We start from the raw sequence: 15,426 nt of genomic DNA on the forward strand, positions 1-15,426 counted from the left end.
AACCGCTTACCGGTCTTGCAGTGCATCCGCCTTCAAACACAGCAGCCTTCCTTTGATACTTTTGACGATTCATCATGTAGGGTGTGAGATGGGGAGGGCTACCCGGGTCCTCATCTTATCAGAGCCCATCAACATGCTACCAACTGACGCATCAATTCCAGATATTTAGATTCGACGTGTGCAGCGCACTGCACGGCTAGTTGTCAGTCTCTCTTGACGAGTTGGTCCTCCATGCCGAGGAGCAGTTTCAACTCACCTTCGGGCCCGTCTTCGGCGCGCGAGTCGCCAGCATAAATACACCCACTTGCAAAAGAATGGTGTCTTTGATTCTTGTTTCAGAGTCTCAAAAAAGAAGCGGCGCCGTGCTCAAGCGGAGCCGCTGTCTAACACCCATACCTGTAATAGTCTGACCCGTAGGCCTTCAGAGTACTACTTAGTACCCGCGGATTGAGTATGGATACCACCCAGGTACACCCATGTCATAGATCGTTCATGCACGTGTGTGTGAGGCCTTCGAGTTGCAATACTAGTACTACTCCCGACGTCACGTTGCAACACCACAAGGTGCTTATTACGCCTATGAGAAAGTATGATACATATGTAATTCCGTATATATTACTATAGTCTCAGCTTTTCATTCTTGCCCTCCAGTATATGGGAAGGTCCACCTTGTATTGTCTGCCTCTCAGGCTGAGGTTACTACATATTCCCAAGCAGGTCCAGGCCCAGGTGCCTGTATTAGCTCAGCTGACACAATTAATATTGGCGGGCCACTGGCATATTCGGATCTACAGGCACGGATCAATATATCATGCCTCAAAAGATTCAAGACTACTGTCGTCTACTATCATAGCATGTTAACACGAAATGCACTTCTCAAAGACATACTCGCAATTGCTGCAAACACTACCCCCAGAGCTACGCGAAAATGCCATACAGTACCGCCAAGTAAGTATGATAGTACTAGTCAATTGCTTGACGCTGGTAGCATTGACCGACCATCTGACAGCTCAAGAGACTCATCAACCAACTGGTCCAAGAGCTCTCTTCTCTTGGTCTCAGTCCCACTGTGCTCCAACAATTGCTAGAACAACAGAATCCTACGAGTTTGACCGCCCAGATCGAGGAAATACGACAGCAGTGTGATCGAGTTTCTGACTGCGATGGTGATCACCAACGACACGTCACCGTAGTCTACGAGTTTATTGGGACGTCTTCTCATATCGAACCTCGTCTCCGGCTGTCAATCAAGCATCCAACAGACGCTACGGATATTGCATCTGGTCACACGACCACACCGGACAGCATCCTAGAGGCTCTACAGCTTCATTCCCAAGCGCTAGAGAGCAACAAGGCCTTGGTGGACATCTGTTATTCATCAACGAAGTACGTCCGATGTGTTTTTAGTGCGCTTTTGTTGATAGCTTAGAACCCAGCACCCACGATCTTATCATACCATTACGGTCCGATACCGCATTCTTTCACCTATTAAATACCGCCCTTGCATCGCTCGCTGAACACCTTAATACCGTGCATGGCGGTTTCACATCTACGCTACAAAGTCTGGCTCATGCTATTAGTGCGACAGCACGTCCCACCTCCTCGTCGGCACGTTCCTTCTCGACTTATTCAATGGCCATCAGTAACGCTGCCACATTGCGACCCAGCGCTGGCAGCCAAAATACAGATCTATATTCATGGAGAGAGATATTTCAGATGTACGTTGAAAGTGAAATCTTCGAGAGTGTCGGGGAGAAAACTCGTGGGGAACGCAGTGTCGAGGAAACAGAGACCCGCATGAAGCAGTTTGAAAAAGGCATGCAGGAGAAGAGAAATAAGCTCAAGCTTGCTGGAAGCAAGGATGCGCTGGATGTTTTCATGCGGATGAACTTTTTTATCTTGGATTTAAAGAGGGTGAGTGTGATTTTTGTTGTCAATTTGTTCAGATATTTATTTTCTACTATGTAGTTCCAATTTGCGAATGCCGAGGCGACCCGCAAGATTCTGAAGAAGCATACGAAGCGGACCGCATTACCCCTTCCTTCCTACCTTCTTCCACTCTGGAATGGACCATTGCCAGCGTCTCCACCCTCAACGGAGTTGGCCTTGTTGCCTTGGCGGTCCCCAGTATCTTTGCCTCGACTCCTCGTGCAAGCTATCGGCGAAATTCTACTTCCAATTGTGCCTCACGTCGACGATTATTCGTGTCTTATCTGTACCAGTCTCGCGTTCAAGCCAATCAGACTTGCTTGTGGCCATTTATTTTGTGTAAGGTGATTGCATGACTATTTTAAACCGATTTTACGACCAAATGGACTAACTTGGTTTGTCATAGATGTCTCGTGAAGCTTCAAAAGCTCGGGAAAGCGAACTGCCCTATTTGCAGGGCCCCTACGGTGCTAAAGGCTGACCGCAGTGAGTCCCCCGCTCGCCCCTCGTTGTGCTTTTGGTTAGCTTATGTCTCACAGCCAACGTTGATTATGCTCTCTTGAACTTTATGGCTGACTGGTTTCCCCTGGAGTCGCGTGTGAAGCTGAGTACTAACGAGCGCGAGGCAGCAAAGGAGGAGCTTGAAGAGCTTGGTCTTAGTGGAGGATGTCGAGTGATGTAAATCACGAGCGGGACGACAGTTCTGTCTGGACAGTTTGGACATGGGCTCGAGAGGTGCGTTATGGTACAGTATTTATATTGGAATGCGATGGCTTGCGGATTTTAGACGTGGTTATATTATGTTTTCTATTTAAACAGAATGATAATGAAGGGGTGCTTGCGATGACAAGAGGCAGGTGTCGTGTTTCATTCAGACTCTCCAACAACATCCTCCATGATTTCTTCTTGCCAGTTTCGGCGCAAGGCATCCAGAAAATCCTGCACGCCATCGCCTTCCAGGAAGCTGGTGAGGTTCATGAGGGAAAGACCGATTCGATGGTCTGTCACGCGATCCTGCGCATAATTATACGTTCGAATTTTCTCGCTGCGGTCCGCGGTGCGGACCAGATTCCGGCGAGTGGCTCGGCGGTTGGCGATATCTCGTGAAAGCTTTACATCCATTAGGCGAGCGCGAAGGACTTGGAAAGCACGACGCTTGTTCTATTCAAATTATATGTTAGATGACCCTTAATGACAAAATAAGTATAGGTTACCTGATGCTGACTGCGTTCGTCTTGCATGGAGACAGTGATACCGGTGGGTGTATGGGTGAGACGGACTGCAGACTCTGTTTTGTTGACGTGCTGATGACGATGGTCAAAGTCAATTACTCTGCATGAAAACAAAAAACCCACCTGTCCACCTGCACCGCGTGCACGCATTACCTCGACCTTCACATCCTCCATTTTGAAGAGTTCATCATTCCCGCCGATGCTCTCAGCTTCTTCGCTCAGCGGCAGAACCTAGTAGGGGTTATGTTACCCATAACCCAATCAATTTTACTAGATACTTACTATAACCGCAACAGTACTCGTATGAGTCCGCCCACTTGACTCCGTTGCGGGAACGCGCTGCACACGATGTACACCGCTCTCCCATCTCAGTGCATCATAAGCCCCTTCCCCTTTAATCTCGAGGATAGCATCGCGCATCCCTCCGCTTTCGGTTTCGCTGCTCTGTATGATACTTGTTCGCCACCCGACTGAACCAGCATATCGAACGTAAACCCGCAGGAGGTCCAACAAAAATAGAGCTGCTTCAGACCCACCAACGCCGGCTTTCAACTCCAGCAGAGCATGTAAGTCGCGTGTAGACGATGGAGGAACGAGAAGAGAGGGAAACGTTGCGGATATGTGGGTAGATAGGGTATGGGCCAGGGAACTGAATTCTTCCGATGCTAGGGTACGCATGGTTGGGTCAGGATCTTGCATGAGGGGTAGTGTTTCTTCCAAGGACTACTGTGGTAGCATTGAGCTAGGGCCAACAGCGATGGGGTGTGATATCACAAACCTGACGAGCGTGCGTCCAGCTTGACCATGCTTCATGCAAGGGTTCTAATTCTTTGATTTGACGTGCGCGTGCTATGTCCTCTGGAGAGGACATATCCTCAGACATCTGACAAATACTGAGTTAATATTTCAGACTGCTGTCAATAGTAGTAGTCTCACGTTTGCTAGCAATTCATCCCTGACTTTGATGCGCTTCCTTACAGCCTGAAGGATGCGAGCACCATCTTGTTCGATTTCGTGGATGACATTGGAGGAAGTAGGATGGGCCTCTGCGAGGTATGTACGCGTGCTAGAAAAGAAACGTCGGTAAGGTTTTAATGGACTATGGCAGCGGTACAGAAGGCGGAACATGAAGACTCATGAAAGTTCACTGAGCATGTTCTCAAAAAGGTTTTGGCAAACAACCTTCTTCCAAAAACGGATGAATCCAAACTTTTCACAGCGCACCTCCATCATACTCATTCAAACAGTCTTAGGCTTGTTGTTTGGAACATAGTAATACTGTTGTACTGGTATGCTATGAATTTTATAAATACAAGCAGCTTTTTATCCTTAGCTTCTTAATCTTGGGGCTTTACTGATCCTTCAACGCAGTGATTCTGTAGGCGAGAATCGTCATATCGATGTACCCTCTGGGGTGATCATCTCCTTCTATTTGGTCTGCCTATGGGAAACTACCGTTGAACTTTGTATCACGGCCCGCACTTCAAAAACGTTCATGAGTGGCACTGCTTCGATCCATATCTGAACGAAGAAGCCGTCACCTGATATGTCTATCTCATGTTAGGAGTTTATAGCGTGCAGCTGCCGCATGCAAGATCTGCACGGAGATTCCCTGATTATCTATAAAACCCTTCAGGATCTAACCCACATCCCCGCTCCGTCTGTCCCTGAACCATTCAGTACTGACAATCAGGTAAGGTCATGCCCGATTTCGCTCCGAGATGCTGGATATCAAAAATGATAGGCCATTTTTCAAGTCATGTCTGAACGATTTCTTGACCGGTCTAATGAAACCTGGTGGACCAATCGAGCTCGCTCTCGTAGTGTGGACCTCTATCAGTTCGCTGACGATCTCGAACCAAAATCTGAGGTGAGTCTGCGACTTGCGATAGATCGTTCTAAAGTGAATATATTCGAGCAGGGTCATCCAGTAACCAGAAAGAACATCGTAATTTTCGGGAGAGACTGGAGTCGGTAAAAGCTCCTTGATCAACCTGATTGCAGGCGAGGATATCGCCCCAATATCCCCAGACGCCCTTCCCTGCACCACTGAAGAGCATGCCTACGAGGTCGAAATACGTGGCCAGAGGTACACTCTGCACGATACAGTGGGTCTCGGTGGAGGAAGTTATGGGTCAATACCAACGGATGTGGCTCCCGCCAAAAAGCTGAAATATTTCTTGACGAAGATGTCTCAAGAAGATGGTCTCCATCTTCTAGTCTACTGTGTGCGTGGGTCAAGGGCCACCAGGGCAGTACGTCACAGTTACGAAACCTTCGCTGCGGCGATTTCAGGGATGAAAATCCCAGTCGTTCTTGCTGTGACATGCGTCGATGACCTATCGGAAGCTGGTGATTGGTGGCGGAGGAATGGGAAGACTGTAGAGAGCATCGGGATCCGGTTTGATTCCCATGCTTGTGTATGTACGCTTCCCGGAGACTCCTACCGTGATCGCCGCTACCAGTCAAAAATCGACGTTTGCGAAAAAATCTCCGAATTATGTGATCATGATGGTGTTCGTTTACGACGCCCACGACGCCAGAGGAGTTTACCTTTTACTAGATGAGATTTGGTGTTTGTAGACTTGCTATATATATATTTATATATCTCGCTTGCTGTCCGTCTGAGGGGATTCATGTCATGACGTAACTCGGAGCGGTTATTTGGTTCCGGGGCCTTTGCCAAACATCCATTTATGGGAATCAAGCTTTGCCTCGTTGATGGTCCAGCACATGCCACACATTGCACCACCTTTCACTCAACTTCATGGATGTCATGCAGTCCATTCTGGTCCGTGCGGTTGGCGACGAAGAGCCAGAACTACCGCCAGGATCACCTCCGACATGTAGGTTTAGACCAGAAGCAAATTCATCAATCTTACACTATTACTACCTGTAGTCAAGTTCGAGGGTCCATGGTTTACGACACAAATCTTACTCTCTTCCGCCATAGGACTCTCATCTTTCCTGATTTTCTCGTACTGTCGCAAGCGATGGCCATTGCTATTTGCACCAAGAACGATGCTGAAAGGTATGTTGTTACGTTCTTGCTGGGTAGTAGTAGAATTGATCTCCTTCAGACTTCTCCCCGCACGAGGCACATGCTCACCAGGCGTTTTTTGGATGGATTGTTCCAACTATGAAAGTGTCTGAGTATACTGTACTGCAAATTGTTGGATTGGATGCTGCAGTGGCAAGTTTGCTGCACATTGCATATGCAAAGATATCACTCACGTGTAAAAACAGCTCCTCAGCTTTTTCAAGACTTCCTTTTACCTTTTTTCCGTTTGTTCTTTATTCGCTGTTACGATCCTTATGCCCATTAATTTGAATGTACGTATTTCCGCATGTCTAAGAAACACCGGCTCATATTGCTCGCAGCACAATATCGGCCTCGGAGGAGGCACTGATGAAGACGACAACGATTGGCCGGGATGGGTCACCACCAGTTCTGATGATGACCCAATGGCACCTGGACGGGAGTGGCTCGACCTCATCAGCGATGCTAACTCATATCTGACGATTCATTTTCTCTTCACGTACCTTTTCACCTTCCTGGCGTTGCGGTTCCTTTATAGGAACTATCGTCGCTTCATTCGCTCACGTCAGTTGTTCTCCCTCGAACTGGCTCATTCTATTCCCGGAAGGACTGTTATCGTGACTAATCTGCCCAACCATCTTCGGTCCGAGCGGGCTCTCGCTGAGTACTTTGAAAACATGGGGCTCAGCGTTGAAAGCGTGACGGTCTGCAGGGAAGTCGGTACCCTGAAAGCCCTTCTTGACCTTAGGACAAAAGCATTACTGAAGTTGGAGAGTGCATGGACGAATTACGTAGGAAATCCAAGCGTGGTGGAATCCTACGACCCGTCCGAGAACGTAATCCCCCCCTTCTCGGATAGAGAGCCATCGCTACTAGAAAATCAGCAGGGACGTTTCGTCGTACCCCATCGCCAGCGTCCTGTCATAAGACCAGGGTGGTTCTCCAGAAAAGTTGATGCACTTGAGTACCTCGAGACAAAGTTTACGGAGGCCGACGAGAAAGTCAAGAGGTGGCGTCGTATCGGGAAAACAAAGGCAACGCAAGTCGCCTTCGTCACGTTCGAGAAGATGTCTAGTGCAGTAAGCGTCGAGTCTATTGATGCCGATAGCCCTTCGCTAATTGCTCTATAGCAAATTGCTGTGCAAGTGGCACATTCATGTGACCCAGGGGAAGTAAAAACCAGCCCAGCCCCTGAACCGCGAGATATCGTTTGGTCGAATATTACTCACACTCCAGGAAACCTTTTGGCTCGTGAGATGTTTGTAATCGGTTGTGTATTACTACTGCTATTCTTCTGGATATTCCCGATCACCGCGCTTGCGAGTCTGCTGAGTTACAAGGAGATCAAGAAGGTGATGCCTTGGCTTGGCAGACTCATCGACGGCAACGACAGAATACGTGCCATCGTACAGAATTCATTGCCGTCCGTCGCCATCATTACGCTGAACGCACTTCTACCTTTTATCCTTGAAGGTGTGTTGTCTTACCAGACATCTGGCTCAGCTTACGATTAGCATTACTAGCTTTGACATATACTCAGGGGTATAGAGCACGAAGCTTGATTGAATACTCTCTGATGCGAAAGTCAGTTCATTTCCATTGCAGAAAATCCACTTCTAAGACTTCGAAAGATACTTCTTGTTCCTTCTCATCAATGTGGTGTTCATCTTCCTTATGGCAAGCACGTACTGGCAGTTGGTGCGCGATCTCGCCCACTCGCCTGCGAAGATCCCAGAAAAGCTAGCTACAGCGCTCCAACAAGGAAGGGCAAAGTAAGTGGCAGCATCTTTGTAATCCGCAGCTTTTTATCTAGGCACGTCTTTTAGGCACTTTTTCCTTTCGTATGTTATACTTCAAGGTGGGTACACCATCTTAGTTGTACTTGAGAGTGCTGAATTAGAACGACAGGCTTTGGTATCATGCCGCTCCAGTTGCTCAATCTGGGGGTGATAATACCCCGGATGGTCTCACGCATGTTCAGGACTCGTACACCTCGAGGTAAGCACTACCGCATGTTGATGGTAAATCTAATCCTTGGTCTGAGCAGATTTCGCTGAGTTGAATGCCCCTCCCATGATCAACTATGGTGTCGTATACCCTCAAGCGATTCTTGTTTTTGTTGTCACCATTCTGTACAGCGTCGTCCAGCCCTTGATCGTTATCTTCGGCGCAATCTATTTTGGAATGGCCTACGTCGTGTACAAGTACAAGTTGTTGTTTGGTGAGTAGATTCAAGCTCTCTTTTGCTGAAACGTTTCTGAGCTCGCTGGTTCAGTGTTTTATAAGCCCTACGAATCTCAGGGCCAAGCATGGCCCCTCACGTTTGTCAGGCTCATTTGGGGCATAATCATCTTCCAGACGTTTATGATCGGTATCTTGACCTTGCGGCAATGTTATATCATGTCTTCTCTTCTTCTTCCGCTGCTTGCAGGTACCGCAATCTGGTCCTGGTACATCTATGAAACCTTCAAGCCTCTCAGCAGCGCAGTGTGTCTCAGTTCTGTGTGCGAGGTAGAGCGTGGCGAAGATTCAGCAGATGTAGTGAGGTTGCGGGAGGGACATCCAGTGACGTGGTCGCAGAGGTAAGGTCTATAATTTTTCTGTTGGACCCTAATGCAGAGTTACTTTCAGCAATTTGATGCGCCGGAGATACGCACAAAATGACGACATGCTCTATGTTGCTCCAGAAGATGAGCGGACAGACTATGTAGGAAATATGATATGCGGAAGGAACGTCTGACCTACTTCTCTTTCAGTCACAACCACCTATGGCTAATTGGTATAAAGGCGTGTTGAAGTGAGTTGTTTTGTTTCGATTAATTGCCATGTATTCATCCCTTATGTAGCACCGGCAAACGAAGATACGGGCATCCTGCTCTAACTGGTGTGCTTCCTGAGCCTTGGCTTCCGTTGAAGAAAGGGCAAACCCTTGTCAATGGGCACCGTGCGGGAGGATCAAGAGCGTCTCCATATGTCAACCAAGGCATCGTTCTCAACCTACGTAACCGCTACACCATGCTACGAGGAAAGATTCGAGCATCGCGGCAATCTCGTCCCGCTACTGATGGCACTCTTACCGACATGAGTGCCTCTGAGAACCAGGATGGTGTTCGCTCTCCAGATCGGGCTGGACCTTCGAACCCATGGGTGGACACACGCACGGCACGAGGATCCCAACCGCATAGCAACCTCAATCACCGCCTGAGCTTCGATCCTGCTTCCGGTGTTATCATGTTGCCGGAAGATGGTGATTGGTTGATGGACGACGACTCCGACGATGATTACGGGACTATGAGTCCGACGCCTGAGGCAGTCCACACCCCGAGCAACGCATCTCAAGAAAATTTGTTACCTACAAACGGTCAATCACTGTCCACACCCCTTGCTTCGCCCAGCAAGCGACGGCATGGTACATATTACCATCACCCAGAGCGTCGTCGTACAATTCCTGGGTCTTTTCCCTTGCCGACATGAACACAATCATATTTACCTCATCCTAGATTTATTTCCGATATGTCATATTGTGCTCCTACCTTACATGCTCTTGTGAAATCTCGGAATTTATATGTATATTTCAAGAATGTAACCCCCAAGAAGGAAACGACATTCGAGTGAAGACGCTCACATTCGCATCGTATGTCTGTTGTATCCCCATTTACGGCAACCCGGCACCCCAATCCTCGCAATAAGGTCAGTCTTCTTGCTGATCAGCACATGGTTGGACCAGGGTACCGGTCACTGGTTAACTGTTATTCGGATGGTTGTGTTTCCGAAAGCATCAAGGCACGTCGCAATGTTTTGAATAAGCAGGAATCTTCTGACATTTTTTGCGTACAGTAGCAAAAGCTGGATGCAATATTGTACCCTGCAGAGCCTCATGTGAACCCAATGATATGAGCGTTTTGGTTCGGGCCTTTCTCGAACATGATCAGAGGCAAACCGTTACCTAGGGGCTCACACAATTCACTCGATGAAGGATTTCCAGTTCTATCATTGCACTCTCGGATCACACAATTATTCGTGCACTGATGCACTGATTGAAGGCAGCAATCGATTTCTTCGTCGCAATTCAGGTCAAGATGCCCCAGAATGCGCTGATCCTCTTCACTAGCACTATTGACACGTTCGCCTGTAGGATCGGCCCGTCATGTCAGGCGTACGCGGAATTTCTATATATCAATCCGACATAAGACTTGTAAAATCCTTCTGCCCGTGTATAAAATCCCTACACCCTCTCGCTCAAGTTGCTGTCTTTTCACTCCTACCCAGCAAACCTCTATTGACATGCAGTTTTCTTATTTGATTATCCTTGCTTGTTCCGTCTTGATGGGCGTCAACGCCTCAGCTCCCCCGGCATTTACTACCAAATGCACTAGCAGCGGAAACTTGGAAGTCTGCACGGAGGATTGGGACTGTTGCTCTGGTTGTTGTGTTGGTTATGTAGGTGGCCTCGAAGGCGGCTTATGTGTAGCCATTGGTACTGATGACTTGCACAGGTATGTGTGCCTTGCTGAGGGTTGGTGAATTGTGGCGGGTGTCCTTCCCGTCTTGCGGTAAGTGTTTCTGAGTTTTTGTCTGACATGATACATGATGTTGAACATGTAACACAGGGTCTTGCATGATACTTCGAGTCCTTGACGTCGATAGGACATATGAATGGATGAAGTTGTTGGATGTGACACTTGGTTCTCCTTCGTTGGGTCATCACCTTGCTCGCAAGGTCATGGAAGTTACTTCGTCTGTCAATCAAATACAGCACTGAATAAAGAAAAATGATGTCGGCTATCTCCTCGAAACAAATGGTTTGGGTTCGCAGTTCTGAAATTGAATGCTACTACATCACAGACGGAGTCTTCTGCGGTCGCAACTAAAGCCGTTCGAATCTCCTTGCTATTATATCCCTATTTAATATCTTATACCGGAAAGACGATTTAACAGCCAAACCAACTTCAAGTTTAACCATGATGGAATTGTTCGAAGCAAGTACTGCTAATATTCTCGGCATTCCGGCCGAGTTTCTTACTCACATCACCTTTATTATTCCTCTCTTTGAACTTTCCAGGATGTGCTGCAGAAATATGCTGCCACTTACAATCTATCTCTGCGTCCTCGAGGCAAGCAAAGTGCTTCCCGGCCCTAGTATACATAGGTTCTTTGTGGTGTCACATGTGTTTATTCGCTGTTGATTGATTGTGTCAAAAGGAGTGTGTAGTGAAATAGATCGGCTCTCCATCTTTCAAAAACCATGTTACGATTCGACTGACGTTATTTAGTAAAGGTTGGACACCGCAAACTGTGTCGGAGAAAGGTATGTATCATCGTTTCATTGTCCTCCTCACATGTCTTGGTTGTCCTACTCCGGTGTTAACGTATCACTATGACACTATTTGACACGGCAAGCAAGAAGCATGCCTCTTATGTGCAAGAGGAGTACGATCCGGGACCCATACCTCCTTTGATGACAGTACAGCATGAAGGACAGGAGCAATCGCCCAAGACTACGATAGTCTGGGTAGTTGGCAAGCACCAAAATATAAACGGCAGGCCATCGTTATAACCCGTGAGTGTTCCGCACTCAAGCTTTCCTGCAAGCACCCATAAGTATGTGGCTTGAGATCATAACACGGGTATGCTAAAGATATTCACCTGGCTGGGCGCATGGCCCCCCGCTGGGGTCTGTCAGGATGTCCGCCAGTACTGCGGCAGACATACTAATCATAGTGGTGAGTGAGATGAACTTCATTCAATGTTGCACTTGAGGATGGATCTGGATAATGTTATCAGGTAGTATTGAACTGGAAGTTATCGCTTCGCTTTTATACATAGGTAGTAAAGGGCGGTTAGCCTAAAAACATGCATCTGCTGTACGTCCGATAGCTCGGAACAACACCGTGGCAACGCGATATCTGCAGACGTGGCTCTATGAGAACTCGCTGTTGTCAGGCTCGCATCGAAATTTCATAGAGTGACGAGTCCAGACTCCAGAGTTATTGGCAGAACTCCAGACATCACGTGGAGATGTAACTTAGTTTGAACTCGACAGAACATGAAAATCATCAGTCTCCCTAAAGCAAGATGGTGCATACCCCCTCATGATCAACGACAATTTCAGGCTCCTGGAACGAGTTGACAAGTTGAAAAACAAGCGGACGGCCTTTCTTGGTGGCAAAACCTTCCGATCAATTCCGAAACTCAGTCTTGTTTTGATGATAGCTCTTGTAAATTTATGGCTTCATGAACTCACAGCTTAATTACACCCAGACCTACGCATACCCTACCGAATCGTAAGGCTTCTCGGTACTTGCCATTCTTACAAATATTAATCATCACCCAATTTGGGCAGATTCGTCATATGTACCACTTCCGACCTTCTTGTCTCTTTTAACTGTTATGTCCATATTTTGTTTCGCGTCATACTGCGACCGAAGTGTAGTTCGACTTTCTGTTACTTCCAGGTTCCCCCGATGCATCCGTGACCCAATACCACGATTGACATGTCCGTGCAAACTATCCTCGCCACTCCCATGGTCATAATGTCCACTGTCCATGTTCCAGTGAAACATGTGTTTGCCGCGTGTGGTTCATGTAGCAATATATGATTTTGGTGCAGTCATGCTCTCACAACTTGAAGGGCTCCGCATACAATTTGAATCCACGCTCTGTGTACTTTATCAGTGCCTCGATGGTGCGTGGGTTTGTTTTGCCTCCCATGTAAAGGCGCAAATGTACGAAACTCTCAGGCTTTCTGTCGTAAATCCATTCAGGATACATGATGACGATGCTGTCTGCTTTGATGTAGCTCATGACGACGGTGGAATGAAATTGGAGAATGAGAGCTATTGCGCAATCCCAGTGGGTCACGATAATATCTATCTGCTTTTCTCCGTTTACCAGCTTGTAAATTTTGGTTATCGCATTGCTGTCGTATAATGTTTTGCAGCAGATCTTCTGAGCAACAGTATATCATGATGTGACTGGTTGACCAATGACCGGAGTCATTGATCACGTTACGAGAAACGCACCGAGTCACGAGACTTTTCTAATATTCGTCCATGAATGACCACTGTCTGACTTCCGATGCTGACAGGGAATGTGATGCAAGGCAGTCGCTGCAATTCGGAGTACGCGAAACAATGGGTATCTGCTCGTATGGGGATTAATTGTCTCACAGGGAATTCAAGCTTCAGCTTCAAGCCTGAACTTCGTTATCCTAGATGCAGGATCACCACAGACATCCCACTACTCCGTCTGACTCTGTGACTCACGAAATGTAGGTCGATCACGAATAGACCGTAACAGATGGTACGTCATATGAAGACACGAATGAGTCAGAATATAACTTATAACAGCCAAATTTATGTCAGAGTCCAAACGATCCGAGATCTGAAGAGTGAGGCTATGCGAGCGCAAACCAAATGTAGGACAAACGGGCGACGTTTTGACGTTGGCTCGAGCTCTTGCATATTGATATTTTTCTTTCCTTTGATACGTATATTTTTCGTGCCTAAGCTAACAAGCATACTACGAATAGAGCCGTACGAACATCTCAGTTCTTCCCCGAGACTGAGTACTGAGATGTGAGCCCTCGTTATCATGTCATTCTTATTTGTTAACAAGCAGTAGATATATTGTTTTCTACTAGGTACATAATTTGTGTTCTTTCCTGAGACTAAGATATATGTTGTTTTCTACTAGCTCCGTTCCTCGTGTCGCTTGCCTCTCATCTCGAATTTATGACGTCTCTTCTCGAGATAATTTGCTTCCGCTCAAGCGATATATGTCATGGTTCCTACTTCGACGAATAAGTCTGTTCCACCAATCGCGTTGTTCTGAGATCACCAACACCGTAAGCTCACATGAACATCAAACCTCTTTCGGACAAGCGAAAGTTTTGCCGATGTGTCTCCTCATAACAGTATGGCACAACCGCCGTAGGTGAAATGTAAATTAAGGCGAGCGTTTACTAAACCATCCCAGTGAGCTACACAGTAGCAGTGCATCTTTGAAAGGTGGCTTGTTCAAAACAGGTTTTGACTCTTCTTTAGAATCGAATGTCTTAGTAAAAGGCTAGAAGCGAAGCAACAGCTAATAGCCCGAGGAGAAGCGAAAATCGCGAGTATCTGCCTATAAAACACCTGCACGCTATGGCTTTGCATTGCTCACTGCAACAAGCTCCATGATATTCACTTCCCGTCTCACTATTTTTGCCCTGCTCACCTTCCTCGTTGGCGTCAACGCAGGATGCACAGCGTGTGAAAAAACGTTGTACGGAGTCGATGGTGCAACGACCTACGAGCTAGTCAGCAACTATGAGAAGTCCGAAAACGGGTACACAGAGTGCGGGTAAGCCATACTCACATCTTCATCGAGAAAAGTGATTGATGGTCTGGCAGTTATATGGATAAGAAAGGTGACTCGGTGACCTGCGAGTATAAGGTACGTGATTCCTGGACACTGAGCAACTCATCGTTCTCGTTTGACACGTTGGATGGCCATCAGGATGACGGTTGGCTAGTAGCGGATGGGGATTCAAAGTGTCCGAAATTTTCAAAGAAGAATGACCCTGATTGCTAAAAGCAGGATGTGATGCGGAATGAGCCCGACGAGAGGAGGAATATTGGTCTGCAGAAAGTTGGGTATATCAGTAGATTTCGTCTGCGACAAAATTCTCTTCATGCTTGTGTTGCATTGACCAGTTTGTGACAATCGATTGTCTTGAGCATCGCGAGACAGTGGGTGTTCATCTCGACCTGTCAGTCTCTCAAATTCAAACTTGGGCAAGTTGATCATTCTTGGGAACACTTTGTGAGAGAACAATAACCAGAAAAAACTGAAAGTGACACACGTACACATCTGAGTTCATTCGTACGAGCTCCAAGAATTTGTCTGTGCAGGCCCTACAAGGTTTGGGGAAACTCGAAAGAACCGAGTAGGGTCCGAGTGATATAGTAGTAGTAGGAGAACGTTTAGCTGATTTTTTTTACCGGACGCTTTAGCGAGCTAGCCTCATCGGATCCCCCTGAGCAAAGGCGGCGGCCATTATGCATATATTACTACTATGTATTATAATACCACGTCTGTTCCACCAATCGCATTGCTTCAACGCCGTAAGCTCATCGTAAGCATTAAACTTCTTTCTGGCCAGCGAAACTTACAAGTCTTTTGCTCCTGCGAACCGTGACAGTACTAGTCCAATTGAGCTACATCATGTAAGTATATCTGCAC

The 15,426-nt window shown here is 47.1% G+C and overlaps 6 protein-coding genes across 6 annotated transcripts; 3 read left to right on the forward strand and 3 right to left on the reverse strand.

Moving 5' to 3' along the window:
* The first annotated feature begins 811 nt into the window (after nt 1–811).
* Nucleotides 812–2,756, forward strand: F5147DRAFT_716237 (SPX domain-containing protein). Its single transcript, XM_041438586.1, has 6 exons — nt 812–948; nt 1,010–1,386; nt 1,437–1,914; nt 1,969–2,273; nt 2,336–2,415; nt 2,469–2,756. The coding sequence occupies exons 1-6, from the start codon at nt 868–870 to the stop codon at nt 2,609–2,611; spliced, it is 1,464 nt and encodes a 487-aa protein (XP_041288339.1). The 5' UTR covers nt 812–867; the 3' UTR covers nt 2,612–2,756.
* F5147DRAFT_763511 (peptide chain release factor 1) lies at nt 2,757–4,334 on the reverse strand. Its single transcript, XM_041440642.1, has 5 exons — nt 4,098–4,334; nt 3,940–4,044; nt 3,444–3,884; nt 3,144–3,392; nt 2,757–3,090 (listed from the first exon to the last, which is right to left on the reverse strand). The coding sequence occupies exons 1-5, from the start codon at nt 4,287–4,289 to the stop codon at nt 2,797–2,799; spliced, it is 1,281 nt and encodes a 426-aa protein (XP_041288340.1). The 5' UTR covers nt 4,290–4,334; the 3' UTR covers nt 2,757–2,796.
* A 123-nt stretch (nt 4,335–4,457) lies between these two features.
* F5147DRAFT_716242 (uncharacterized protein) lies at nt 4,458–5,782 on the forward strand. The gene is made up of 2 exons (XM_041438587.1): nt 4,458–5,035; nt 5,124–5,782. The coding sequence occupies exons 1-2, from the start codon at nt 4,921–4,923 to the stop codon at nt 5,726–5,728; spliced, it is 720 nt and encodes a 239-aa protein (XP_041288341.1). The 5' UTR covers nt 4,458–4,920; the 3' UTR covers nt 5,729–5,782.
* Nucleotides 5,783–5,889: 107 nt separating this feature from the next.
* On the forward strand, nt 5,890–9,823 carry F5147DRAFT_716243 (uncharacterized protein). Its single transcript, XM_041438588.1, has 15 exons — nt 5,890–6,007; nt 6,061–6,192; nt 6,242–6,354; nt 6,408–6,494; nt 6,543–7,280; nt 7,332–7,674; nt 7,725–7,785; nt 7,833–7,973; nt 8,028–8,059; nt 8,110–8,199; nt 8,249–8,422; nt 8,477–8,783; nt 8,833–8,908; nt 8,958–8,998; nt 9,048–9,823. Exons 1-15 carry the CDS (start codon nt 5,929–5,931, stop codon nt 9,673–9,675), a joined length of 3,042 nt encoding a protein of 1,013 aa, XP_041288342.1. The 5' UTR covers nt 5,890–5,928; the 3' UTR covers nt 9,676–9,823.
* A 1,612-nt stretch (nt 9,824–11,435) lies between these two features.
* F5147DRAFT_716249 (uncharacterized protein) lies at nt 11,436–12,022 on the reverse strand. Its single transcript, XM_041438589.1, has 2 exons — nt 11,848–12,022; nt 11,436–11,786 (listed from the first exon to the last, which is right to left on the reverse strand). The coding sequence occupies exons 1-2, from the start codon at nt 11,942–11,944 to the stop codon at nt 11,617–11,619; spliced, it is 267 nt and encodes an 88-aa protein (XP_041288343.1). The 5' UTR covers nt 11,945–12,022; the 3' UTR covers nt 11,436–11,616.
* Nucleotides 12,023–14,281: 2,259 nt separating this feature from the next.
* On the reverse strand, nt 14,282–15,129 carry F5147DRAFT_716253 (uncharacterized protein). The gene is made up of 2 exons (XM_041438590.1): nt 14,560–15,129; nt 14,282–14,497 (listed from the first exon to the last, which is right to left on the reverse strand). Exon 1 carries the CDS (start codon nt 15,052–15,054, stop codon nt 14,749–14,751), a length of 306 nt encoding a protein of 101 aa, XP_041288344.1. The 5' UTR covers nt 15,055–15,129; the 3' UTR covers nt 14,282–14,497; nt 14,560–14,748.
* Nucleotides 15,130–15,426: the final 297 nt, after the last annotated feature.

The sequence above is a fragment of the Suillus discolor genome (assembly GCF_016758755.1).
Source record: "Suillus discolor strain FC423 chromosome Unknown F5147scaffold_68, whole genome shotgun sequence".
Taxonomy (NCBI): Eukaryota; Fungi; Basidiomycota; class Agaricomycetes; order Boletales; family Suillaceae; genus Suillus; species Suillus discolor.